This window comes from Lissotriton vulgaris, chromosome 8 (genome assembly GCF_964263255.1).
Source record: "Lissotriton vulgaris chromosome 8, aLisVul1.2, whole genome shotgun sequence".
Lineage (NCBI taxonomy): Eukaryota > Metazoa > Chordata > Amphibia > Caudata > Salamandridae > Lissotriton > Lissotriton vulgaris.
In genome coordinates, this window is record NC_141696.1 from 1,308,339,339 (window position 1) to 1,308,366,111 (window position 26,773).

The 26,773-nt window shown below is 43.3% G+C and overlaps 1 protein-coding gene across 2 annotated transcripts in view; it reads left to right on the forward strand.

Moving 5' to 3' along the window:
• The window catches only part of ALKBH8 (alkB homolog 8, tRNA methyltransferase), a 410,467-nt gene that overhangs the window by 300,710 nt on the left and 82,984 nt on the right, over positions 1-26,773 (forward strand). For both annotated transcript variants that reach the window (XM_086935245.1, XM_086935246.1), the window contains exon 10: positions 717-982. In XM_086935245.1, coding sequence (XP_086791371.1) covers positions 717-982 — 266 coding nt within the window. The remainder of the gene's footprint in view (positions 1-716; positions 983-26,773) is intronic.

Here is a 26,773-nt window from a genome sequence, read left to right on the forward strand (position 1 = left end):
GTTATGAGTCTCTTTTCTAATTTCCTGAAGTTCAAGAATTACAGAATTAAGCATTCATTAAACAAAATGGGATACGAGCATGGCACAGTGCCTAAGAGGTTTGACTCTGGACCCACAGTAAGAACTAATATATGGACCTTGTTTTTCAAAGATCTATTTGTGAAAGAAATGTTGAAGTGTAGCTTGGAAATAGATGGAAAAGGATGAAATTGCCCCAAGAAATAACTAGAATTATGGTTGTATTTTGGAAATTATTAATGCAATATTGATTTATTGTGTTGTGTAAAAAAGTCATGGCTATATGAATCATGTTTATTATATAATCTGTATAGGAGTTTTCTAGCTGTTATTTTTAATTATAAGAAATAGAAAGTAATCAAATGAATCCTTAAGAAAATATATTTAAACTATATGTAGGGTTAAAGACAATCAGTCACTCAAAATAATTTCAAAGTAATAAGCAAATAAAATAAATTTGAAAATAAAATTTGGTTCAAAAGATTTAAATGTTACTCCGAAAACTAATGGCACGGCAAAGATAAAAAAATAAAAAACTACACCAGCCAGAATGGTGAGCGTAGATTCAGGTTGTGAAATATTCACAAAATTGTTTTAAAAATGAGTGATAACAACTAGTGTGTATTCTGTAACTTCATAAGCTTATAACAACATTCAGTGTTTCCAATTAATATAGTTCCCTCTCTTCTTGTTTTTAGCATATCCCTCTGTCTGTGACAGCCAAAAGAGCAATCAAAAAGACAACTCACCATCAATACCAGGCAGCAACACAGATGCCTCAAAGCTCGAACAGGAGTATGTACACCAAGTGTATGAAGAAATTGCAGGCCATTTCAGTAGTACCAGACACACTCCATGGCCCAAAATTGTTCACTTTCTTAAGGGTCTTCCAAAAGGATCTCTAGTGGCTGATATTGGCTGTGGCAATGGAAAATATTTAGGACTGGTGAAGGAGTTATACATGGTGAGTTTACAGTAAAGATGATTACTTTAATGGTTGGTATGTAGTTATGATTGGTTCCATCTCCTGCTTTTTACGTCGAGCCTGTAGCTGCGCGCTTGTGCTGCTCTGGCAAGACATTTGTAAGGGGCTTTGAAAAGCTCACCACACGTGTGGTTTTGTTTTCGTCATAGGCTATTGTGCTTTGCATACGTCTTTCTAAGAAAGAGAGCATGCAATTGGGCAAAGTCGGGCGCATGTCCCGCCTTTGCTCCGCCCATGGTCTATTGCTTGTGGTTACCTGCACGGGCCATATCTGTTTTCAATTATCGTGCACAGATGCGTGCGCGATAATGTAAAACAGATGTCTCGATGTGGCGCGCGTGCGCACCAATCGCGTGGAGCCTTACAGGCCACAGCTCGGGTGACAGCCTCTATCTGCCCTCCTAACTCCACACTCCGATCTTTTCCCCTGCTGCCTACCCCATCTTCTCCCTCCTCCTTCTCTACTTCCTCTCTGCTCCGAGGAATTCTGCCTTTATCACATTCAGCCATCTTATTCTTCTCGAGTCGCCATTCTCTTTCTAGTCCTCCCCCATCGGCTTTTTTGTATTGCGTCTCTAGTTCCCTGTCTCTGACTCATTGCTAAATTCCTCAATCTTTACTATAAATAACCAGCTCATCTGGGCCACATACTGCTTTCGCTCTGTTCTGTGATAACTGCACAAAGCAGTGAGAATAAGCAGCCCTTTTTCATTTTCGAACAACACAGCAACCCCCCAGCTCGCACTCCGTTGTCCATGGATTTTTGCACCCCCTGCCTGCAATCCGCTGTCCGTAAATGTTCGCACCTCCCACTGCCTGCACTCCGTGGATTTTCGCACCCCCTGCTCACACTCCGCTGTCCGTGTCTTTCCGCCCCCCCTCCACTGCCATTGCTAATGCTTGTTGAACCTTGGACCCTACTCTCTGGATTCAAGGGGGTGGAGCTTGGGGGGTGATGGTCGGTTGTCGTAATACACAGTAAATTAAATAAGCGTTTATGTGCGGTTCAGGTTATGCGCTTATTCCCCAGGATGATCTCATCTGAATCCCTGCCCGCTCCAGCCCACGCGACAACAATAATTTCGTGACCGCGGCTCCTATGGGCACTTTCTGCTGTGACGAGCGAACAAACCGCTTCTGCCCAAATCCGGTCCAAAGATGCTTGTTAGGCTGGTCAATCGCCGCTGGTGGACTTTGTGCCACTTTGCTTGTTTTTGTCCCCGCTCCTCGGATTCGCCCATCCTCAAGTCATGGTCTTGCAGCTGATTAATGTCCCTGGGGCAGTCTCTGCCAATGCCAGCCTTTGTTACCGAGAAGGCGGGATAATCCGCCCTACAGCTGCCTTACCAACAACATCTGGCGGCTTTGTTGTGGGAACCGCTCCAGAGTCCCGAGTCCGGCCACAGTCTGAACTCAGAGCTCCATAGACGCTGCCTGCCCCTACTGCACCCAGATATCCGCTCCCTTTTGCGGGTAATAATACTAATAATAAATTTTATAAAGCGCATGGTTACGCCATCTCGGCGTGTCCCCGCGCTAGGTGAGAGAACATCTGCAGAACAACAGCAAGTGCCATAGACTAACCTGAAAACAGGTGGGTTTTCAACAGCTTTCTGAGCTTAATTTTAGAACATTCCAACCTCAGGGGGATCGGGAGTCTGTTCCAGTTCTGAGCAGCTAGACACCGGAAAGAACGACCACCCATCTTAGCCTTCTTTATCTTTGGGATAGCCAGCTGCCCCATCCCACTGGATCTGAGGCATCTACTGGGAACATACTTGGTAACTAAATCTTTCAGATATGCCGGGCCCTTGTCATGGACAATCCGGTGGCAGATAACAAACATTATGAACAGTACTGTTTTCTTGACTGTGAGCCACTGCAACGAGTCAAGGGCCTTTTTTGAAGCCGCTCTCCTGGGCTGCATAAGAGTCAGCTGAGCGGCGGCATTCTGTAAAATTTGCAGTTTCCCAAGGCCCTTTGCAGAGTCTCCCAGATAAAGTACGTTCCCATAATCCAGGCGAGACGTGATTAATGCGTGTATCAATGTCTTCCTGGCCCCTAATGGGAGAAGATCCAGCTTTTTCCGTAGTTTTGTTAATACACCAAAGCATTTCCCCACAACTCGTCGAATGTGACCCTCATACGAGAGGGCAGGATCCACCCAAATCCTCAGGTTTTTTGCCTCAGTACAAGGGGTGGGGGTAGAACCCAAACTCGGAGGCCACCATTCAGAGGTCCAGCTAGAGTTGTTACCTCCCACCACCAGCACCTCTGTCTTGCTTCCGTTCAGTTTCAGGCAGTTCTTATCCATCCAGGAGGCAAGCTCCTGCATGCAGGCTTTGAAATTGGAAGCCGCCACTCCAGGTGCCTGTGATAGGGAAATCAATAGCTGGGTATCATCAGCATAAGAGACTACATCTACTCCGAAGCCCTGCACAATCTCGCCAACGGAGACATGTATAAATTGAACAGGGAGGGACTGAGGGCAGAGCCCTGGGGGACTCCCTGATCCAATCTCATATCTTTGGAGTAGTGTACACCCTGCCTGACCTGGGAACTGCGCCCAATTAGAAAAGATTTTAGCCATTTCAGGGCCGCACCTGAGACGCCACCCTTGTTCAGACACTGTAGCAAGGTGTAGTGTGCCACAGTGTCGAACGCGGCTCTGAGATCAAGCATGATTAGTGCCATGGTGTGTCCCGCGTCTGCCCCTTGTCTAAGGGTTTCCGTAGCGCGAAGTAATGCAGTTTCTGTGGAATGGCCTTCCCAAAAACCAGACTGTGAAGGAGACAAGCAGTTTCCAAATTGGCCACCAGTTGGTGATTGACTACCTTCTCCGCCACTTTTGCCATATAAGGCAATAGGGAAATCGGACGCAGATTTTCTAATATGTCCAGGCTTATATTCGTTTTTTTCCTGATAAGGAGGACCACCGCTCGCTTCCAACTGTCAGGCAACGTATGCTGTGTAAATGAAATAGTTAGTACGTGCCAGATGTATGGGTCAAGGGCGTCCAGGCTGGTCCCCTTCATTTTGGGTGGAGCGGGGTGTCTTGGGGATTCAGATTTTACTCTCAAACAGATGCTCTTTAAGGACTCAGGTGGTGGGACTACAAAGTTACTCAGTCTCAACCCAGAACTACCGTCCTGCATCTGTTAATCAAAATCGGCCCCACTAACTATGCTGCCTGGGAAGGATGAATAGATTTTTTCCACCTTCTCCAAAAAATACTCTGCTATCCGATTACACTCTCCAACGGATCCCCCGCTCGGCGCTGTAACCAGGGGCGATATTTCTTTTAAAAATGTGAAAAGTTTTTTGGTAGAATTCTCAGTCACCCCAATTCTATCTTTGTAATGAGTGGCTTTAGCCTGTCTGAGCATGTTTTGATAGCTCCTCTGCTCCAGCCTGTATAGCCGTCTGTCCTGGATCTTAAAACCTTTCCGCCACTGCCTCTCCAGGTGCTTACAGACCGCTTTGGCCTCCAGTAGGGCGAGAGTGAACTAGGGAGTGGTTTTGCGTCCTCTGCCCCCCATTTTACTCGGAAGCAGAGGTGCCACCTGATTGAGGGCCAAATTAATGTGCCTCTCCAGGTTCTCACATGCCGTGTTAATATCAGACCCTCCCGGCGGGCCCCCCCACTCGTCAGTTCTTTGTTGAAGTTATCCTGTGCAAAATGTTTCCACTTTCTACACTGGTTACTGCTAGAATTCCCCTCCTGTCTGACATTCGTGGGCAGCGATATTGTAAACGGGACCGAAAAGTGGTCAGACCAGGTGATGGGAGTGGAGTCAGCACCTCAACTTCCTCCCAACTGGCAAACACTGGGTCGAGTAAGTGACCTAGATGATGTGTTGGACAACAAGATTTTAAGTATAAATGTAGCGACTGTAAGTCATGACGTAGATCGACTGCCTCCTTATGTAAGGGGATCTCCGAATGTAAGTTATTGACTAAATGCAATGTAAGTTGTAAAAATGTATGTATTTATTCCTTGTGTTACCACGCCAAGATGGCGCAGACACAAGAGTTTCTGGGTAAGTCCCCTGTTGATGTTCATGACTCATAGAAATGACGAATGTATATAATTTCATGTCCATTTCCAGCGCTCCTGGCACTGACGAAGGCGTCTGCTGAACATTTTAACATAATTTCCTGAATGAAAGTATGTGCAATTATTCAATTGTCCAATTATAGTCCTTTTGATGCTTTGTCAATAAACACTATTATCATGGACTTTTTTGCATATAACATTTTAGTTATAGTCCATGATAATAGTGTTTATTGACAAAGCATCAAAAGGACTATAATTGGACAATTGAATAATTGCACATACTTTCATTCAGGAAATTATGTTAAAATGTTTCTTTAACAGAAATATTACCCACACAGTAACCTTTTTTGAATGCACTTTACTTTTGAAAAAACACACGTTTAATGAAAAAACTACAAGGCCCATAATCCATCACTTTGTATGAACAAGTAAAAAAGTATAAATTGTGGAAAGAGAAAAGGGACTTTTGTAGAACACTGCCGTGACCAAGAACGTTTGTTCGAAACGCGTAGGAGTTTTTGCTTGAGACCTTAAATAAATCTACTGTGTGAAGAAGAGTGCCGCGTTTTTGCCTTTGTTCTTGAATTACAAAGGAGACACGCTCCCGGTCTCCATACGCGGGCACCAACGAAAGCAGTTCCCTCTGCTACGGGAACAATTGTGATGAGTAAGCCAATACAGAGGTGAACCCGGCATCCCAGGATAAAGCACGAAGCGGAAAATATCGAGCGGATTTTTGTGGATTAAAAGCCAGCAAAACCGGAACATCAACAACGCACGGACACCCTGGTCGAGCGCCGACGTGCTCAGTCGGAGGACGCGATCACAGTCGGGAGTCTCCCGGGTGAGTAAACGTGAGCTGAAAGTGAAGAGAGAAAGAAACATATGGATGCCGAGTGGGGTTTGAAAGTTTGAAAAGACTGACAAAGTTGCAAACGAGTGACAAGCTAAACTAACACTGTCACAGAACCCGTCTTTACACACAAAGGTCTCGCAAAACGGGAAATAAAATCCCGAATCCCAAAGACTATTGAACCCAGTGTTCCAAATATTTCCTTCCACAAATATACTTAATAGTATAATCACACAGAAGCACAAACAAAGTCAACAAGCACTCGTAAAGACAAAAACATTACCAGAATGGAAGAGAGAACAACGCGAAGGATAGCTAAAGCGGAAACCATGTTCCAACGCAGTGACAATTCCAATGCGGCAGGCGCCGATGGAGGTGCAGAAAAAACACCACAACAGAGTAGCGCAACGATAAAACAGCTATTCATAAAATTGGAAAAATTAATGAGAAAAGAAATATCGAGGGGATGGGAGATCCTGACTCTTGAAAAATATGTAGAGTGCAACATGGTACCCAGAGGTCTCCGGATATTCACTCTCCCCAACCACCCAGATACAAAGCCCGAGATGTTGGAGGAATGGGGCAATAACAACATGGACTGTTCGAAAAGGATGATGCTGATAATCATCAAATATGCAAAAAAAGAAGTTGAAGAGCTAATACTCAAGATAACTGATACTGAGAAAGAGATTACAGCTTTAAAAGAAGAGAATGCCATAACAAAGAAATTGAGAACTGAGATGAATAAGAATTTGGATAAGCACGATGACGAGGTTCAAAAAAGAAAGGAACGCAAATTTCATCGTGATGAAGATGACTATAAATTTGGTACAATTTTAACTTTTGCACGAAAGTTCGACTCTGCAAAGAAACAATGGGATGACACAAAGAAGGGAACTACCCAACAAACCAGTGGATCGGAGTCAGAATTCAGTGATGGAGAACAAAGAGAAACAGGAATATGCAGGTTTTCTTTTTTAGAGGAACTAGAACTGTTGTACCACCAGCAACAAACGCCCCAATACAATCCAAGTGGACGCGGACGAGGATTCCAGCGACAAAGAGCAAGAGGAAGGGGTGCTTACTTCTCAGGAAGACAAAACGCAAAACCAGAAGAAGCCAAAAACACAGGAAACAGATACAATCTGAGATCCAGGCAAGCGAGAAGTTAAGTCGGAGGATCAAACAGTCACCAAATTTGGTAATCAATTTATCCAGATACAACCTCTCAAAAGAAGAAATCAACCTACTAAACAAGGGCTTATCCTTTTGCCCCGAAACCCATCACAATGAAGTCGACACAAAAATTGACATATATAAATATGTGAGGAAACTTAAACTGAGGAAGTTTTTCAGTAAAACACCAAAGGCAAAAGAAACAATATCTGACCTACCTGCAGAAACCACAAATGCAAATCCAGAACAAACAATAATCAATAATGATTATAATATTGAGGATGTTCCCCGTCTTCGAATTGCATATGAACTGGCAAACAAAGAAACTGGATCCCAAATACCTGAAACACAAATACTAGAGGAGATGGAAATAGTGACAGACAAACATCTAAAAACTCCTTTCAAAGCAAAATCGAAATTTTATCCAGTTCTCCATCCAGGCAACAAAATTGATTTGTTCTATGACCTTGTAATCGGAGACATAGAAAAAATGACAAATAACCATCCTCAAAAAAAGGAAAACCTGTCCAAAAAAGAAAGAGCAGCAATACAAACTTTGAAAAACAACGCCACAATCGAAATCAAACCAGCGGATAAGGGGGGAAATATCATCATAATGGAGAAACAACACTATATAGAAGAAGCCCTCAGACAGTTGACTGATAAGAAAAATTATGAGCCCTTAAAGAACAATCCAATCCCGGAATTTATAACAGAATTGGAGAAAAAGCTCGATACATGGAAACAAAAAGGTCTTCTAACAGATGATGAAAAGAAATACCTAATGGTGGAAAATCCAATCACACCCACGATGTACTTTTTACCAAAAGTGCACAAGACACTCAATAAACCCCCAGGAAGACCCATAATATCCAGCTGTGGTAGTCTGTATGAGAATGTTGCAAACTATGTGGATTACTTTATTGCTCCCTTGGTTCCCACCCTAACATCTTACATCAAAGACTCTGGGGATTTCCTCAAAACTCTTATGAATATAGACTGGCATCCATCCTACTCGTTGGTAACGATAGATGTGGTGTCGCTCTACACCTCCATCAGCCATGAGATTGGAATTAGAGCAATAGAATTTTTTCTGAAACAGAGGCCCATAACAGAATGAGAACACTCAAAAATGCTAACTGAGATGATCAGGATGTGTTTGCATAACAATGTCTTTTTATTCAATCAAAAAATGTACCAACAAAGGTGTGGAACAGCCATGGGAGTTTCCTTCTCTCCAAGCTATGCGAACCTCATGATGGGGTGGTGGGAGAGGAGCATAGCTTGGAGAGAAGAAAACGACCAGCATATGGCTAAAGTAGCACTTTGGGTGCGGTTTATAGATGACCTGTTTTTACTGTGGAAAGGCAGTATATCTGAATTTGAAATCTTCTTTGAAATCCTCAATACAAACGATGTTGGATTGAAATTCACCTATAATATCAGTCCAAAAGAAATTGAGTTTCTGGATATTAAAGTGTTCATACATGACAACAAAATTGAGACAACCACCCACAGAAAAAAGACCGCAACAAACAGCATCCTGCATGGATTGAGTTTCCATCCCCAAAAACTGGTCAAAAGTATACCTTACGGTGAATTCCTCCGTATGAGAAGAAACTGTTCAACTGAACAAGAAACGCAGAAAAATTTCAACGATACAAGAAATCGATTTCTTGAAAGAGGTTACAAACACAGAGATATAACCATAGGGGAAGACAAAGCCAAAACAAAAACAAGATTGGAAACATTAAACCAGGACAAAACATCCACTGACTCGGAAAAGACTGCACAGCCAACAAAAAGCAATCAAACAAAAGAAAATGAGGAAAGACCAAGAATGATTGCAACATATAACAGAGAAAGTTACAAAATTCAAAAAATTCTTGCCAAATATTGGCATATCTTAATGAAAGATCCAGACATTGGCAGTGACATTGGAACTGGCCCTTTAGTCACATATCGGAGAGCGCCAAATCTCTCAGACCATTTGGTACATAGCCATTTTTCGCAGACAAAACAAAAAGACTGGCTCCAAAAAAGGAATAATGGCTTTACGAAATGCAAGACGTGCAAAGCATGCAAAATAGGACAAAACACAACGGTCCTTTCAGACCCGTCGGGAAAAGACTTCATAATCAAAACAAAAATAACATGTTAATCTTCTTTTGTGGTTTACATGCTCAGATGCCAATGTGGAAAAGAGTACATAGGCAGTACCAAATGCCCCTTGAAGAAAAGAATCTTAGAACACATCAGGGCAATACAAAACAACGACAACACCTATGCCATGGCCAAACATCTGAAAACACACACTGGCAAAACTTGGTAAGACATCAAGTTTTTGGGATTAGCATCCATCCCCACCCAAGAGAGAGGGGGTGACAGACTCTTAAAACTGAGGCGATTGGAGTTGAAACTTATAATTAAGTTCAAAACAAAACAGCCGAGAGGGTTGAATGCAGACGAGGAAATGCATGTACACCTATAAAGACTCAAATTATTGACTTTGATACAATCTTTCTGTGTGATTTAAATAGTTAATCAGGCCTTAACGTTTAATTTACTGGGTTACAATGTGGGTCATAGGGCACTTAGCCCGTCGAACGAACTATAACTAAAATGTTATATGCTAAAAAGTCCATGATAATAGTGTTTATTGACAAAGCATCAAAAGGACTATAATTGGACAATTGAATAATTGCACATACTTTCATTCAGGAAATTATGTTAAAATGTTTCTTTAACAGAAATATTACCCACACAGTAACCTTTTTTGAATGCACTTTACTTTTGAAAAAACACACGTTTAATGAAAAAACTACAAGGCCCATAATCCATCACTTTGTATGAACAAGTGAAAAAGTATAAATTGTGGAAAGAGAAAAGGGACTTTTGTAGAACACTGCCGTGACCAAGAACGTTTGTTCGAAACGCGAGTTTTTGCTTGAGACCTTAAATAAATCTACTGTGTGAAGAAGAGTGCCACGTTTTTGCCTTTGTTCTTGAGAATATATATATATATATATATATATATATATATATGTGTGTGTAATATATGTAAACGGGGGGGGGGAGTTCAAGTCCAAAGCCATGTCTCCTTACTACTTCGGCCAAAGGGGTGACATACAGATTAAATAGGGTCGGAGATAGATATATATATATATATATGTGTAATATATGTGTAATATATGTAAATGGGGGGGGAGTTCAAGTCCAAAGCCAGTCCAAAGCCATGTCTCCTTACTACTTCGGCCAAAGGGGTGACATACAGATTAAATAGGGTCGGAGATATATATATATATATATATATATATATCGGCCAAAGGGGTGACATACAGATTAAATAGGGTCGGAGATAGATATATATATATATATATATATATATATATATATATATATATATATATATATATATATATATATATATATATATATATATATATATATATATATATATATCTATCTCCGACCCTATTTAATCTGTATGTCACCCCTTTGGCCGAAGTAGTAAGGAGACATGGCTTTGGACTGGTCTCGTATGCTGATGATTCTCAGCTTATCATTTCCATCACCAACCAACCAGAGACCACGGCAACCAGGTTTCACGCCTGCCTTGCCGACATCATGGCCTGGATGTGTCAGAGCTATCTAAAAATCAATACAGAGGTGATGGAATTTGGGCCAGGCACACCTTTATGGAACCAGACCTGGTGGCCACCTGAGGCCAGAGAATGTCTTCGTCCTGTTGAAAAGGTCAGAAATTTAGGGATCATGTTCGACAACAAACTGAATTTTGGTGCTCAGGTGAACAGTCTCATTTCTTCATGTTTTCTCCTTTTAAAAATTTTGAGAACAATGTTTCCATTTATACCCAAAGAGCTCCAAAAAACAGTGATGGTAGCTTTACTTTTGTCAAAATTGGACTACTCGAATGCACTGTTCTTAGGAATTGACAAATTCCAACTGCAAAAACTGCAGTCTTTGCAAAATGCGGCAGCTAGACTCCTCCTGGGGCTACACAGAGGACAGACAACCTCAGCAGGAATTAGATCACTTCACTGGCTGCCCATTAGAAAGCGCATTGAACAAACTGCCTTTGTCCCTGAGACACCAGCCTAACCTTCAGTGTTTCAGAAAGAACCTAAAAACCTGCCTTTTTACAACCACATAGGCTACGCTCCCACTTCTTTTTTTTTTTTTTTTTTCTACCCTCACACCTCTGCGCGAAGACGCCTCGGCATTCAAGCGCTTTACAAGCATCTAACCATAAACATGCATGTGTGTGTACATAGACACTGAATTACCCAAGGTTGATACTGTTGTCTGCTTTGTGTCATGTTGTATAATTTGCACCTTATAGTTATTTTTATCAGATGAATGACTAAATCTGCTAGTAAGAGAACAGTGGTTTTGTTTGATTTATTTATTGTTAATCACTGTATGTTATGGATCAGAGGTATTAAATACATGCATATGATTTACCTGATTACCTTTGAATTGAGCCACATAAAAGGTGATCATCTAAATGAGTCCCATGTGACTCTTCTTTGGTTATGTATGATTACTCTGGTTTCCGTGGGCCTAAAGGCTTGCCCTTGTTTTGTGTACACGCGTATATCAAACTTTGCAGATGTACCTGACATATAATTAAACATAAAAAAGAAATGGCTTTGCATTAGTGAAAATGCCACATTCCGCATGCACCAAACAGGTAAACTTTGAACATGTCCAACTATAATCGTGAGTGTCCCAGTGAGTGCCCAGTATTGAAACAAACACAGGTATTTGTTGGATGCAGGTAATCAAGACAACAACAGATGTGTGGTAAGCACTGTTCATTTAATTGTGGTGATTTTGCTAGACCTGCTAGCCACTTTGGTCTAGGATTTTAGTGATGGGGCCTGCCAAGTATAACACATTATCCAGACACCCTCTCCAGGCTCTATACATGCCATTTTTGGGTCCCTAACAAATTCCACATGAAGGTAGACACGTTTTGGATTGATTTCATAGGTAGAGGCTAGCCTTCTTTTCAGGGAAGGACTAGGACATTCTGCATGCACGCAGAGTCCTTTGTTGATAGCTTTCCTCAAATGGGAATGGACAAAGACAGCCACCTTAGCAGATGTCTTCGACTCATGTGACCTGGGATATATAAAAGCATTTGGATTGAACATATTCTCTATGGTCAGTCAAAAAGATTCGTTTTGAAAATCAAAGGGCTTGTTCATTGAGTCATAACCAACCTCTCTCTTGTGTTCAGCATGTGAATAAGCTCGCAATAAGTGCTGCATGTGAGCTTGTTTCTCAGAATATTCATATTCTTTCGAATCTAACTGTCCTTCTTCGGAAAAATCCAGGTCTTCTGCCTCTGGCTCATGGTCCCAAGGCATCTTGCAGCCATAGGCGCTGGGTCCTGCACCTTCCATGTGCAAATTATACGTCTCCAGATGTGCCCAAAAATGCATCTTACTTTTTCAAGCACAACCGAATGTGGAATATGTGAAGACCTCACATTTGCTTTGGTGGGAGGGGTCAGCTAACCTACCTAAGATTCTTAATCGAAATGAATGAACCAGCACCCATCTTTAGGTCTTCTGAAGAAAATATCAGCTTGTTGTTGGAAAGGGTATAATCGTGTTCCTAATAGTTTCAGTCCAGCCGAGAATGCTTCCTGCACAGCTGGATGTACTGTGTCCCCAATGGCTTGTAAAAGACCCTCATCCAGTATGTAAGGGTTTTTCGACTCCCGAGAGAAGTTATTCCTACTTCTGACTGTCATGACACTTAGAAAGCTCACCACACGTTTCAGATGAATATTTCAGAAAAAAATATTTTTAATATTGTTTAGGGTTATTACATTCGCTAAAATTTAGCTTCCTAAAAGGGCTTGCTGGACTTGAGAGAGGCTGACTGGGGTGTGAGCCCTGGCCAAGCATCAATCACAATCCTTGTCCGGGGTGAGGTACAAGCCAACCCTAAATTAACCTGTGCTCAACCCTCTAGTAACTTGACACAGACAGTCAGGCTTAACTTAAAGGGAATGTGTAAAGTATTTGTGCAACACTTCAAACAGTAATAAAGTGAAAACCCCACAGAAACAGGATCCCACACCATGTTTGAAAAATAGACCTTTAATATATAAAACAAAACAAAAACAACAAAAATCCCCTCTGTAAAACTACAGTTATGTAATTTTGAATATTTTAGTGAAAATAGCGGCAAAAAGCATAAAGCAGTAACTGTGGATATCTGGTCATGATGGACCGGGACAAAGTCACAAGTTCAGGCCAACCGCGACGGAGTGCAGGCCAGCTACAGGGACCCAGTTAGGCCCGCTGAACAAAGTACTTTAAATCCTGGTTTGCTGAGCATTGCGAGGATGCACATTTTGCGAGCTGTCCGAGATGTTACGAGGCTGTGATGCGAGTGCCTGCATCATTGTCGAGGATCTCGTCGACAGGGCTTGCGATGCGAAGTCCAGCATCGAGGATGCACCACACAGTCGAGGCGATACTTTGGTTCCAAAGAGCTGCGATTCGGAGTCCGGCATTGTTGTTGAGGCTACTGTCAACGTAGGATGCGAGGGCCTGCATCAAGGATGTGTTGTGCAGAGGCGATTCCGATATGATGCAGGACTTTGTGACGGGTGCTGCCTACACAGCAGCTGTGATGCTTCGGTTCTGCTTGGGTTTGTGCCGCACAGCAGAGGAGATGCATTGGTTCCCCTTGATCCACAGAGGTTGACAGAGCACCTTAAACCAGGGTCCAGGGCTAGGGTGACATCACTTGGGAGGGTAGTATCGCAGATTTCAGGTGCAAGGTGGTTGGAAACCTGTTGTGTGCCTGGGTCTTCAGATCAGGAGGCCAGCCGCCCTTGGAGTCACTCTGGGTTCTGGGTTCAAGAGGTGCAGTTCCAGTCCTTCTGACCCAGGCAAGAGGGCAGCAGGTATGTACAATAGGGCAGCAGTCCAGCAGAGTAGCAGTCCTTTCAGCAGCACAGTAGTCCTCCTTCCTAGCAGAGCATCCACAGGTTCAGAAGTGTACTGAAGAGCTGGTACCTGAGGTCCAATATTTATACCCAATTGAGCCTTTGAAGTGGGGAGAAGCTTCCAGAGGCATGCCTTTGAAGTGCACCGGGCCCTGTCTTCCTGGCCCTGGCTTCAGACTAACTACAGGGGGTATGCAGCCCTTTGTGTGGAGACAGGACACAGACTATTCAAGGGTAAGTGGTGCTGGGCCCAGCTCATCCATCCCATCCTACCAGTGATGTCCCATCCAGTCACACCAAGCTCCCCATTATGTGTGCGGTTGTCTAAGAGGAATACACAAAGTCCCACTGTCAACTGCACCAAGCCATGTGACCCAGAGATAGGCTGGAGGCTCTAAATCGTCAAAGCTTGGGTCTGACAAACGTTTACTTATTAGGTCAAAATGGCAGTTTAAAACAGCACTCACGGGCTGCAATGGCAGACCTGAGGCATGCTTAAAGTGCTACTTAAGTGGGTGGCACAATCAGTGCTGCAGGCCAACTAGCATTTAATTTACACGCCCTGGGCACAGGTAGTGCACTTTTACTTGGAAATTAAAAGTAGATTAAAAATGCCAATTGGGTTTAAATCAATCTAACATTTTAAAGAGAGAGCGCAAGCACTTTAGCACTGGTTAGCAGTTGTAAAGTGTGAAGAGTCCTAAGGCCAGCAAAAACAAAGTCCGCAAAACCAGGAGTTATGAAGGTAAAACGTTAGGGGGAAAATCATGCAAAGGGTACCTGGTCAAACACACTTCTATCCAGGTCAAACACATCCAGAGCCTTGTCAGAGCTCCCAGAATGAGCAGAGAACAAACACTGGTTCTGGCACGGAGAAACCCTCAGTGATATATGCTGCTAATAGAAAGAGGACAGCCACTCCCAAAGACATGAGCTGATCGATCATTGACAGCATAACACGGAGTAGCTTTGCTCACGTGAAACAGGCATGACATTGGGCATCTGTGGCCTCTGCGAGTAACTGTAAAAGAAACTCAGTGCAGGTAGATTAACCCTGTGCGCGATCCTGGCAGACAAAGCTATAATGTCAGTGTTAACCTCCGCCCGGTCAGCATTCTAGACTCCAGAGGCACCTATTTAGGTGCACACTGGAGCGCACGCACAGCTGACCTTCCTGCCGGGACGCTTCAGAGCTACAGTAGTACGTTGGCTCGCCCGCATTTTAATTTTGCCAATATTTTAAACCTTTGAAAATATTTCACTAGCTGGGGGCTTTTATTAGACGTTATTTCGAATCTGCACCTTATACTTTGTGGCATGTGAAACTTTGATACTAAGCTTTTATTTTATTACTTGCCTGTCTCTGTGTTAACTGCACTGCTTTGGTCTTCCCCGGTCACCCGCGGCGTGAGCCGATTGATGCGGAGGGAAGACCACAAACTTGACTCACTTCCGGGGGCGTTAACCTCCGCCAGGTCAGCATTCTAGACTCCAGAGGCACCTATTTAGGTGCACACTGGAGCGCACGCGCAGCGGACGCGCCGTGGGCGGGCCGAAGGCGCGCCTAAGGCAAGCCTGTCCGTGCCTGGACCGGGCCTAGGGCCCGGACCGGGCCTAGGGCCCGGACCCCTGGCCCTGTCACAGTCCCCATGCCCAGAATTGTCTATTCTAGGGAAACTATTATCTTGCTGGATCAATCCAGGGGGGAGAAATGACATTGTTTCTCCTGTGAGGAACTCCTTAACACAGAAAATCCTCGTTGCGCCAATTGCACCAGGATAATCTCCAGGAAATTGTGGACAAGCCAGAAAAATGATATTCGTCATTGTACAGTGCTCCAGCTTGCCCTTGTCAATGCTAGGTCACTTATCAAACATAAATATGAGATTGCTGATCTTATCACTGAGAATAAACTGGACATTCTGTTTATCACGGAAACCTGGGCCGAAGAAACATCTGAACCAGATTTTATCACTGCAGTTCCTTGCGGGTATAAAGTATTTAGGCACGATAGATTATCAAAAAAAGGGGGGGGGATTGGCAATAATTCATAGGTACTAGTAACCCACTGCTCCATCCTTATCTCTTCTGACTGTGATGCCCTTTTATTTAAGATCAACATCTCTGAGCAAGAAACGTTCAAAGGACTGTTAATCTACCGCCCACCTGGGTTAAAAGCTAGCTTTCTGAATAATCTGCCCTCATTGCTAGAGTTTGGCATACAATCAAAAGGCTTTACGATGCTGGGCGACTTGAATTTCTATTTGGAAAATTCAGTAGATAAAGAGACCCGGGAGCTTCTTGACATTTCAGCAGACTTAGGACTTCGACAAATCATTCATGGCCCTACACATCTAGCCGGACATACCTTAGATGGGGTGTTCACGAATAACCCAGCCATTTCCTTTACAGCTGCTTTGCCACTGACATGGACCGATCATTATGTTGTTTTTTTTTGCTATGATATTCTAGATGTCAAGGCCACTGCTTCGGCAAACATTAAGCACATTAAGAGAGCCTGGCACACTATAGATTCGGCTATAATGGACGATCAACTAGCCCAAAGCCTGCCAGATTTGGGGATGGGGGCTGAAGGATCTGCCGGAGACTACACCTCTTGGCTAGAATCCAATTTTGCTAAACTTGCTCCGGTTACAGTAGGCAATAAAAATAGAAAGACTCCCTCAGCTCCATGGTTCTCCGAGGCCCTTAGACTGGACAAACAAGCCTGTAGGAGACAAGAAAGAGCCTGGCGCAAAAACTATGAGTTGGCAGAGAAAGAGCAATATAAATTAATGCTTGATGAATATAAGAAAAAATTAATTACAGAAAAAAGTCAATACTTTACACTAAAAATAGAGACTACAGTTAACTCAAGTAAAGAACTCTTTAGGGTCATAAACAACTTGACAACAGCTAATAAGGACGATATGGCTAGCGGCACCCAAGACTTCTGTAATACCTTAACTCAGGCGTTTAAGGAAAAGGTTGATCAAATATACGATCAGTTCGCCTTACATCTGCCTAATCCTAATCTAAGAGAAGAAGAAGGAAAAAATATAACACCCCTGCTACACTTTAACCCGAAATCTACAGGGCAAATAACTACCCTTCTTATAAAAGCAAAATCTGGCTCACCGGAAGATCCTGGCCTGCCTAGAGTCCTCCATCACATTAGCCATCTTGTCAGTCCAAGACTATCAGACATATTTAATCAGATGCTCGCAGAAGGAGTTTTTCCCACCTGGTGGAAACAAGCGTGCATTCTTCGGTTAATAAAGAAAGCTAATATAGAGCTTACGGATCCGGCTAACTACTGACCAATTGCGAGACTTCCGCTTCCGGCTAAAATTTTGGAGAAGATTGTAAATACAGAACTCTCCAAGCATATCATGGAAAATAATATTTTAGATCATAGTTAATTTGGTTTTAGATCATACCACAGCACTGAGACAATGTTAAAAAAGACAACTGAAGAAATCAGAGCCGCCATGGATGGGGGAGGCTCGGCAGCTCTTATTCTCCTGGACCTGTCCGCGGCATTTGATACCGTGGACCATACTTTATTGCTCAAAGGCTTAAAGTATATAGGTCTGGGAGGTAATGCTCTCAAGCTTTTACGATCTTTTTTAACAGATAGAACTCAGACAGTTCAGCTAGGCGATTTTAAATCAGCACCTTTTATTCTGCCATGTGGGGTCCCGCAGAGCTCCTCCTTAAGCCCCACTCTTTTTAATATATATGTATCTGAACTGGCTCCGCTGATCAGAAATGTTGATTTACTCCCGACCTCATATGCTGACGACACACAGTTGGTGATCTCCAGCATTGACAAAGATGTCAACTATTCTACCAAACTCCACAACTGTATGGTCTCCTTGAGCGTGGGGATGAGTAGGCACTGCCTGAAACTAAACTCAGGTAAAACTGAGGCGGTGCTTTTTGGTAACCTTTCTCCCAGTTGGTCTCCTGTTTGGTGGCCGGATTCTTTAGGCCCCCCCTCCGACACCAGTGGCTAAAGCAAAAAATCTGGGTGTCATAATAGATGAAAAACTTCAATTCAAAGCTCAGATCTCAAAAGTGGTGTCCTTGGCATTTAACACTATTAGAACAGTGCGCAAAATCCTTCCTTACATTCCTAGAAAGGTTAGGAAAACGGTTCTTACTTCACTAGTCCTTACTAAGTTGGACTACTGCAATGCCTTGTACATCAACAGTCCAAGCAACTTAGAAGACTGCAATCAGCCCAGAATGCCGCCGCCAGATTGGTCTTGGATGTGCCTAAATACCAATCCATTAGAGCGGGAATTCAAGATCTACACTGGCTGCCGGTTGGCCAACGGGTGAAGTTCAAAGCACTTTGTATTGCTCACAAAGCACTTCATGGCGAGGGCCCTCAGTTTCTACATCATGCTTTTAATTGCTACACCCCCAGCAGATCTCTACGTTCAGCCACAGCATTCTTAATGCTCACCCCCAGAGTTAAAACCATGAACTGGGGAGGAAGGAGCTTTAGGCATAGCACCATCAGACTTTGGAATACTCTTCCTCTTAAGAAGATCCCATCATTGCTGCAATTCAGAAAACATCTTAAAACCTGGCTTTCTAAAAACTAATTTTTATCAATTCCTCTTGGCAGTATGAGGTCCGCAAAGCGCCTAGACACCAATGGGTAGTAGTCCGCGCTATAAATTGGCATAACATAGCATAACATAATGGGCAGTTATGCCCTGTGCTATGAGAGCGTTACTGCTTGGCAGCCTTGAAAACCCTGTCGCCCACCATTCTAAACCTCAATAACAGAATAGATTAATTGAAAAACAGGAGACATCAGAAGCCACTGTGCACAATGGTTCGGCTATCTTAATCAGCAAAAAGTATTCTAATCAATGGTACATATCTAAGGATGTCGAACATCAGAACAAGAGGATGGTGGGACATTGATGTCGAAGGATATAATCAACGCAGCCTTGCAGTTGTTTATCTTGAAGCTTCGGGGTTGTGTAGTTTCTTTTCGCTTCAAATGTGTTTTCACTTATTTGTAAAGGCTGCTCTTTAAGAGTAGTAAACTTAATAAACTATAACCCTGGCCCCAGGTCCTCACACAGAATGATTGAATCATGTGGTATATTTTCACTTTTAGCCGCACTAGTTTTAAATAAATGTGCCATTTAATACCTTGATTCTTTGCTAAGCGAAATCTATGGTGCTGGGTAAGTTTTCCATCTTGTCAACATCGTTGCATTGCTCAATATAAATCCTTTCAACTGTGTGGTGACATGACATTGTACGTTAGCTCGACTCCAGAATGATTTCTTGCAATTTAGATGCAAATTAGGTTCTCATTTTTTGACGATCAAATACTTTATTCCTACCGGTTCGTTTCCTATTCATTAACATTTGTCATTGTCCTGTAATCATTTCCAAGGTCATATTTCTGGGTGGATGTATTTTCTGTCTTCTGTTATTAAGTGCTTTGCTACAAGCTCATTGTTTTGCTACATGCTGCACTCTCTGTCTATTAGTGTTTTTGCATCTTGATCACAAGCTTTAGATGTGGCTCAATCAAAAATACATTAATGCCTAAAAATGGCCTGTTGAAATATTCGGTTTTTCATCAGTTATTTGGCAATCAAGCCCTCCCTCTTTTTACACATTTAGCTCTCTGCATATAGTGTTTATTCTGTCTTCTATTCAAACTACACCATGGCTTTTACTTTAATTGTGTGGAATATACACAATTTAAGCACTGGTATTTCCTTCCTGCAGTACATTTAGTGAAATCGTAGTGCTCATCCCATTGCGGTTCTGTGATGTCTCTCCCTTGACACCTCCTCCCTTTCTGCTTTATTTTTCTACTCATTAACGTTTGTCATTGAGTTTTAATCACTTTCCAGATAGCTTTTGGTCAGCTGTTTTTCTGTCTTGTGTTATGAGGTGTTTTTTACTAGCTCGTTGTTTCCGAAATGCACTGGTTTCTAGTGTTAGTTTCTTTCTTATAATCACAAAGTTCACAAGGCTTATTAAAAAATACATATGTGTCTTTAAACCGCCTAGCAGAGATATTTACTTTAACACTAAGGCCATTTTAATCTAGATCCTTAGTTCAAAGTATTCTGTTTTTACTCACTCAATGGTTTCCTCCAATCAAAGTATGTTATGACGTTGAATCTCACTCTCTGCAACCAATGGTATTGAAGCCAGGGAAAGTGTGTGCCTACTTCGTAATGCTCCTATGAGCTTTAAAAATTGACCACAGTGTATATGTAATATATAAAGACAGGTTATGGGAGAAGTAACATGGAGAGGATGTAATACCCTTAACCTTTGCTCAGTGTCCTGGTGATGTGCTGGTTCTAGGGCTCTAGACCAGAAGGCTACGTGTGGTAAGTGACGCGTTTCTGGTATCAGGACGAAAGACACACAGATGGTGGTATTGCCATTTCGGCATGAAACCGTGGTGACAAGAGTTTCCCCTGGCCCGAGTCCGTGCTTCAAAGGTACTGACTACTGTGATCAAAGGTGTACAGGGAGGTAAGGCCCAAGCACTGGGGCTGGGCACGCGAGAGACCTGCAAGACCTCGGAGCCCAGATGTTGGGTGACAACCAGCACAGAGAGGGACATGCAATGCAACGAGAGAGCGGCACCAGGAGTCACAGCAGTAGCCTAAGAGTTGAAGCGCTCTGATAGTGCAGTATCTGAAAGGGATATATGATGTTAGCACGCATACTTTTAGCACGCATAACATTACCACACATTTTTTACAACGCAGGACCCATTACCACGAATACCTTTACAACGCATTACACTACAACGCAGGTACTATTACAACACATACCATTACAACGTAAGTATAGGTAAAGATATAATATTGTAAAATAATGTAATTATTAATAATTTAATTATTTTAATTAATTAATAATTATTTTATTATTACATATTTTAATTAATTATATTAATTTGTATTTATTAATTTGTAAATATATATGTTATAAATACTCCTGTACCCCAAAACCCAAACCCAACCCTGAACCCAAAAAATACCCCTGTACCCAAAAACCCAAACCCAACCCTGAACCCTAAAAATACCCCTGTACCCAAAAACCCAAACCCAGCCCAGAACCCTAAAAATACCCCTGTACCCCAAAACCCAAACCCAGCCCTGAAACCTAAAAATACCACTGTACCCCAAAACCCAAACCCAACCCTGAAACCTAAAAATACCCCTGTATCCCAAAACCCAAACCCAGCCCTGAAACCTAAAAATACCCCTGTACCCCAAAACCCAAACCCAGCCCTGAAACCCATACCCAGCCCTGAAACCTAAAAATACCCCTGTACCCCAAACCCAGCCCTGAAACCTAAAAATACCCCTGTACCCCAAAACCAAACCCTGAAACCTAAAAATACCCCTGTACCCCAAAACCCAAACCCAGCCCTAATACCTAATACCCCTGTACCCCAAAACCCAAACCCAGCCCTACCCTGAAACCTAAAAATACCCCTGAACCCCAAAACCAGCCCTGAAACCAAAAAATACCCCTGTACCCCAAAACCCAAACCCAGCCCTGAAACCTAAAAATACCCCTGTACCCCAAAACCCAAACCCAGCCCTGAAACCCATACCCAGCCCTGAAACCTAAAAATACCCCTGTACCCCAAAACCCAAACCCAGCCCTGAAACCTAAAAATACCCCTGTACCCCAAAACCCAACCCTGAAACCTAAAAATACCCCTGTACCCCAAAACCCAAACCCAGCCCTAAAACCTAATACCCCTGTACCCCAAAACCCAAACCCAGCCCTACCCTGAAACCTAAAAATACCCCTGAACCCCAAAACCCAAACCCAGCCCTGAAACTAAAAAATACCCCTGTACCCCAAAACCCAACCCAGCCCTGAAACCTAAAAATACCCCTGTACCCCAAAACCCAAACTCAACCCTGAAACCCAAAAATACCCCTGTACCCCAAAACCCAAACCCAATACCCCTAATAAATGTTTAAAAAAATATATAAACTTACCTATACTTACGTTGTAATGGTATGCGTTGTAATAGTATCTGCGTTGTAGTGTAATGCGTTGTAAAGGTATTTGTGGTAAAGGGTCCTGCGTGGTAATAGATTCGTGGTAACAGTATTTCGTGCTAAAAGTTGCGTGGTAACAGTTACATACCTCTGAAAGGCAATACTGCAGGCTACATCAAGCATGTGGGAGGTGACCCCCAAACTATAGCGCATCAGGAGGGCAAAGGCAGAGACGAGTGGGTGAGTGGATGGGAGACAGCGGAGACGACAGCTGAACCCAGAGAGATTTGAAGCTCTTGGCCACTAATTGTGGGAGCACGCAGATACTCTCTTGAAGCTCTTATGCGAGACTAGCAATGATGAGAGGTGATGAAGGTACAAGGAGATGCTGACATGAAGTTGCTTACATTAGCTGGGTTGAACTAGAAACCGAACATCTACAGTGTAAAGGGGGTGCAGTCATTAAGGTTGGTCCCCAGAGTGTCTTAATGCCACATTAAAACCTGGAATGGGGCAATAGAAGCAGTGACACCTATTGGCTCAGACAACATATAGGGCCAGCACAGCCCCATCACCTCACTAAATGTGGCAACCGGAGAAAAGGATGCGGGCCCACTAAAGAATGACCTAAAGATGTGAATGCAGGAAATATGAAAAGACCACCTGTACCAGGAACTGGAGGAAAAGAAAAATAGCCTTAAGAATACAAACTAGAATGAGAAGGGACGTTTCTAAATAGGCACAAAGGTGGCTGAGGCATAGAACTCAGTGCAGGACCTAGTGGCTAAACACCAGAGTTGGCCACTAAAATTACAGCCGTAGAATCACAAGTTGTGTTGCTGCATTTAAGGTGAAAGAGAGACAATATTAGGAGCTACAATGCAACCAGAGAGGTCGGGGGCTCAGATGAACGCTTCTGTGCTTGGGCAGTGTTTAGCCGTGTACTGAGACTGTAATAAGGAGTAAGGAGTAGGAATTGAGGAGGTGCACAGGGACCACATAACATGGCTAAACCCAATGACATATGGTTCAATTGTCTTCTTGCCTGCAAAAAGAGAATATCTTGAGCTAGGCCAGGTAACACTCCTAGGTTCTTTTCGACGATGTCAGACTAATGCTGTTGCAGAACCTCCCTACACAAACAAACCCGACCTTTCACAGAGTTTCTAAGGAGCTATAGCCTCTGCTTCAGATGGATCTTACCTTGCTGTGTTTGTCATTCATGTAAATGACCAGTCACATCATGCATGCTCAGCCATGAAGGTCTCAAATTATTGAGGAAGGGATCCTGCCAGAGGACAGTAGAAGAGACGGTAGATCAAACTCGGAAAGCCAGTAGGGGAGATCCCCGCCGAGAAGCCAAAGTCCGATAGATACATTGCTCATCCTGCAAAGACAATAGAAAGAAGTGAAGGAACAGGGTGAGGTACTCTGCAAAGGATGTATTCCTAAAGACAAGTAGCATTCCACGCCCTTTCACTTATTATTAAGGGATTAATTCCCCTACAAAGAGGAAGAGGGACCACGACTTAGTAGCTTCTGAGAAGGCTGAGCTTGTAGCACTACAAGAAACACACCTGAAAAAAGAAGAATGATGGAGATTCCGCTCCAGCATATACATAAGGCAGTTTCACTCCCAAATTAGTAAAGTAGCCGTCCTGATTACAAGGACCTTGGGGCAGGCTGTGCTAGAGACATTGATAAATAAGGCAGTTAGATATGTATTCTATTGTATTGCAATTGCATTTATATAGCACTTACTATCCCCGACAAGGCATCGAAGCACTTTCTTGGCAAGTAGCACGCTACTCCGGAGCGCAAGGATAGAAGAGGGAAAAAAAGGTTAGCATTTATATAGCACTTGTTATCCCTAATGGGGTGTTGAAGCACTTTCTTGTCGAGTAGCACGCTGCTCCGTAACCCATAAGAATTAGTGGTGCATTAGTATAGTGAAATATGAAAGTAATTTGAGTGGTGGATAGTAGTCAGTTATTTGGATTGAGAAGGATAGCAGAGGGATAGAAGAGGGAAAAAGGTTTGCATTTATGTAGCGCTTGTTACCCCATATCAGACCCCCCGGGATATTGCAGCATGGATTGGCAAATTTAGCGGCACAAATATGGATATTTAGCGGCACAAATATGGATATTTCGCGGCATTTTTGCGGCACTTTATTTTACTCATAATCATTCTTTTTCAGCCTGAAGTCAATGGAAACTGTTTTTGAAGTATTTCACTTGGCAATAGGCATGTGTCTGCAGCTCTACGGAAGCACAGCTGCAGTCCTAAACTCGTGGAAGGGAGTTGTATTTCTCCCTGGGATGTTCTAGCGCCGTGAATTCACCCCTGCCGGGGCACTGCTGCTAGGCCACCCCTGCCTCCCGGATCTGTGAGGCAGGAAACCTCTTCTTCTGGCACCCTAGGGTGCAGGATCGTAGTGGCTGATCCAAATAAGTGAGACAGTCTGCATAGGGAGGTAACCTCCTGCTTACTCATTGTTCGGACATGAGTAAGCTGATATGATCGAAAAAGGTGAGGAGTGAAACCATCTGCTATTTGATGAATTGTGTCCAGAGTTTCATGGACCTCCAGTTGTATAAGACTAAATACATCACCTTGAATTATATGGGTGATCAGATCCTCTCCTATGTTTCGAAAGCTGGTTTCAGTTCCCCCTTGAAGGTGGAGACGTAATCATTAGCTCATCAAGATTCCATATGGATGCAGGCAAGAGGAGTGTTGTAATGGGAGTAACTAATGTAAGGAATTCTCAGTAATATCTGATCCAATACCTATCTCAGTAACATGTTACCCAATACCTATTTCAGTAACATCTACCAAATACCCCCCTCAGTAACATCTTGCCCAAAACCTCCCTCAGTAACATATCACCCAATACCTATTTCAGTAACACCACCCACTAAGTAACACCTTACCTTTTACATCTCTCAGTAATATCTTACCCAATACCCCCATCAGTAACACCTCACCAAATACTGGGAAAGTTTGTAGTGAACGTCAGTGACTCCGGAGGGGGCTCTCTGTCTGTGTGTGTGGGGGGGGGGGGGGGCGGGGGGGGGGGGGGGCTCTGTCTGTCTAGAGGGCCCTGTGTATCTTGAGGGGTCTGTGTGTCTGGAGGGCTCTGTGTGTCTGCAGGGCTCTGTGTATCTTGAGGGCTCTGTGTATCTTGAGGGATCTGTGTATCTTGAGGGATCTGTGTATCTTGAGGGGTCTGTCTGTTTGGAGGGCTCTGTGTGTCTGGAGGGCTCTGTGTGTCTGGACGGCACTGTGCAGAGTCGCTTGAATGCATGGGTAATGTGGGCTCTGGCCCCAGGCCCCAGCCTTTCAGGGGCCCCTGATAGAGCCAGCTCTGCTCTGCAGTCTTGCCGCGATGACCTGAAATCAATCCTACACTGATAGTTTTAAGCACCCTCTTCCTTTAATTTATGTTTAATGTGTGAGAATCTATTTCAGACAAATGCAGTGACATGTTTTGTTTGTTTCATGCATGAGCCATAAAAACAAGTTTCTTTTAGATGTAAACAGGGCCTCGTATAAGATAAATGGAATGCGGGGTGATGGGGGTCACAGAGATTATTGTAAGTGTGCTTTTTGCTTAATTCTTTATTTACAACACTTCTGCTTACGCTTTACGTTATCATTGATTTCCTTTGCGTCTACCATAGTGCAAGTGTCCAGTCCAAAAACTCAGAGTGAAACATAGGGTCCCAGTGACAAAGCGCCATCTGTGTCCTCTAAGCGCATGCACCTGGAATCATCCTCCCCTGAAATAAATCATCCTGCTCACCTGGCCGCATGTCTCCCCCCCCCCCCCCCTTCAAACCACGCCTCCTCACAGACCTTCCTTCTGCCTCCCACCTACTCAGACCCACTCACACTCCACAGACCTGACTCCCCGCCTCACCTCACGTACCTACAAACCACCATGAACCGACCCACGTGGCATGTATTTGGTGAGTGTTTGCTAAACTTCCCCCCACACAGAGCGGCATGTGATGGAGAAGTGAGAGCACAACCCAAGCTCTGTCTTACTGTTCTTTTCCGCAGACCTCCTCTTTCCCAGATCTTGTAACCCAGGTCTGTACTTCTCCCATTACCTTCCCACCTGCCACCTCACACTTGCACTACATCTCTCAGGGGCCCTTGTGCTGGGCGTCTGCTGCAGCCCATCTCTCTGGACATTGTGCACGGACACTGTTGCTTCCCATAATTGTCTGCCTCTAAGTTAAAAAAATATCTGTTTTACCAGCCCTTCGTGAAAAAAATTACAAAAGATAAAATTTTCGAAATTTTGCGGGCAGTTTTGTATAAATCGCTACATTTTTACATAACTGCAGATTTTGCAATTTTTTTGCAAATCTCTGAATCTTGGGGGTCTGCCTAATGGGGTGTTGAAGCACTTTCTTGGCGATTAGCATGCTACTCCGGAACCCATAAGGATTAGTGGTGAATTAGTATAGTGAAATATGAAAGTAATTTGAATGGTGGATATTAATCAGTTATTTTGATTGAGAAGGATAGCAGAGGGAAAAGGTTGGAATTTATATAGCGCTTGTTACCCCTGATGGGGTGTTGAAGCGCTTCTTTTTTTTGGCGAGTAGCATGCTACTCTGGAACCCATTAAAGGATTAGTGTTGAATTA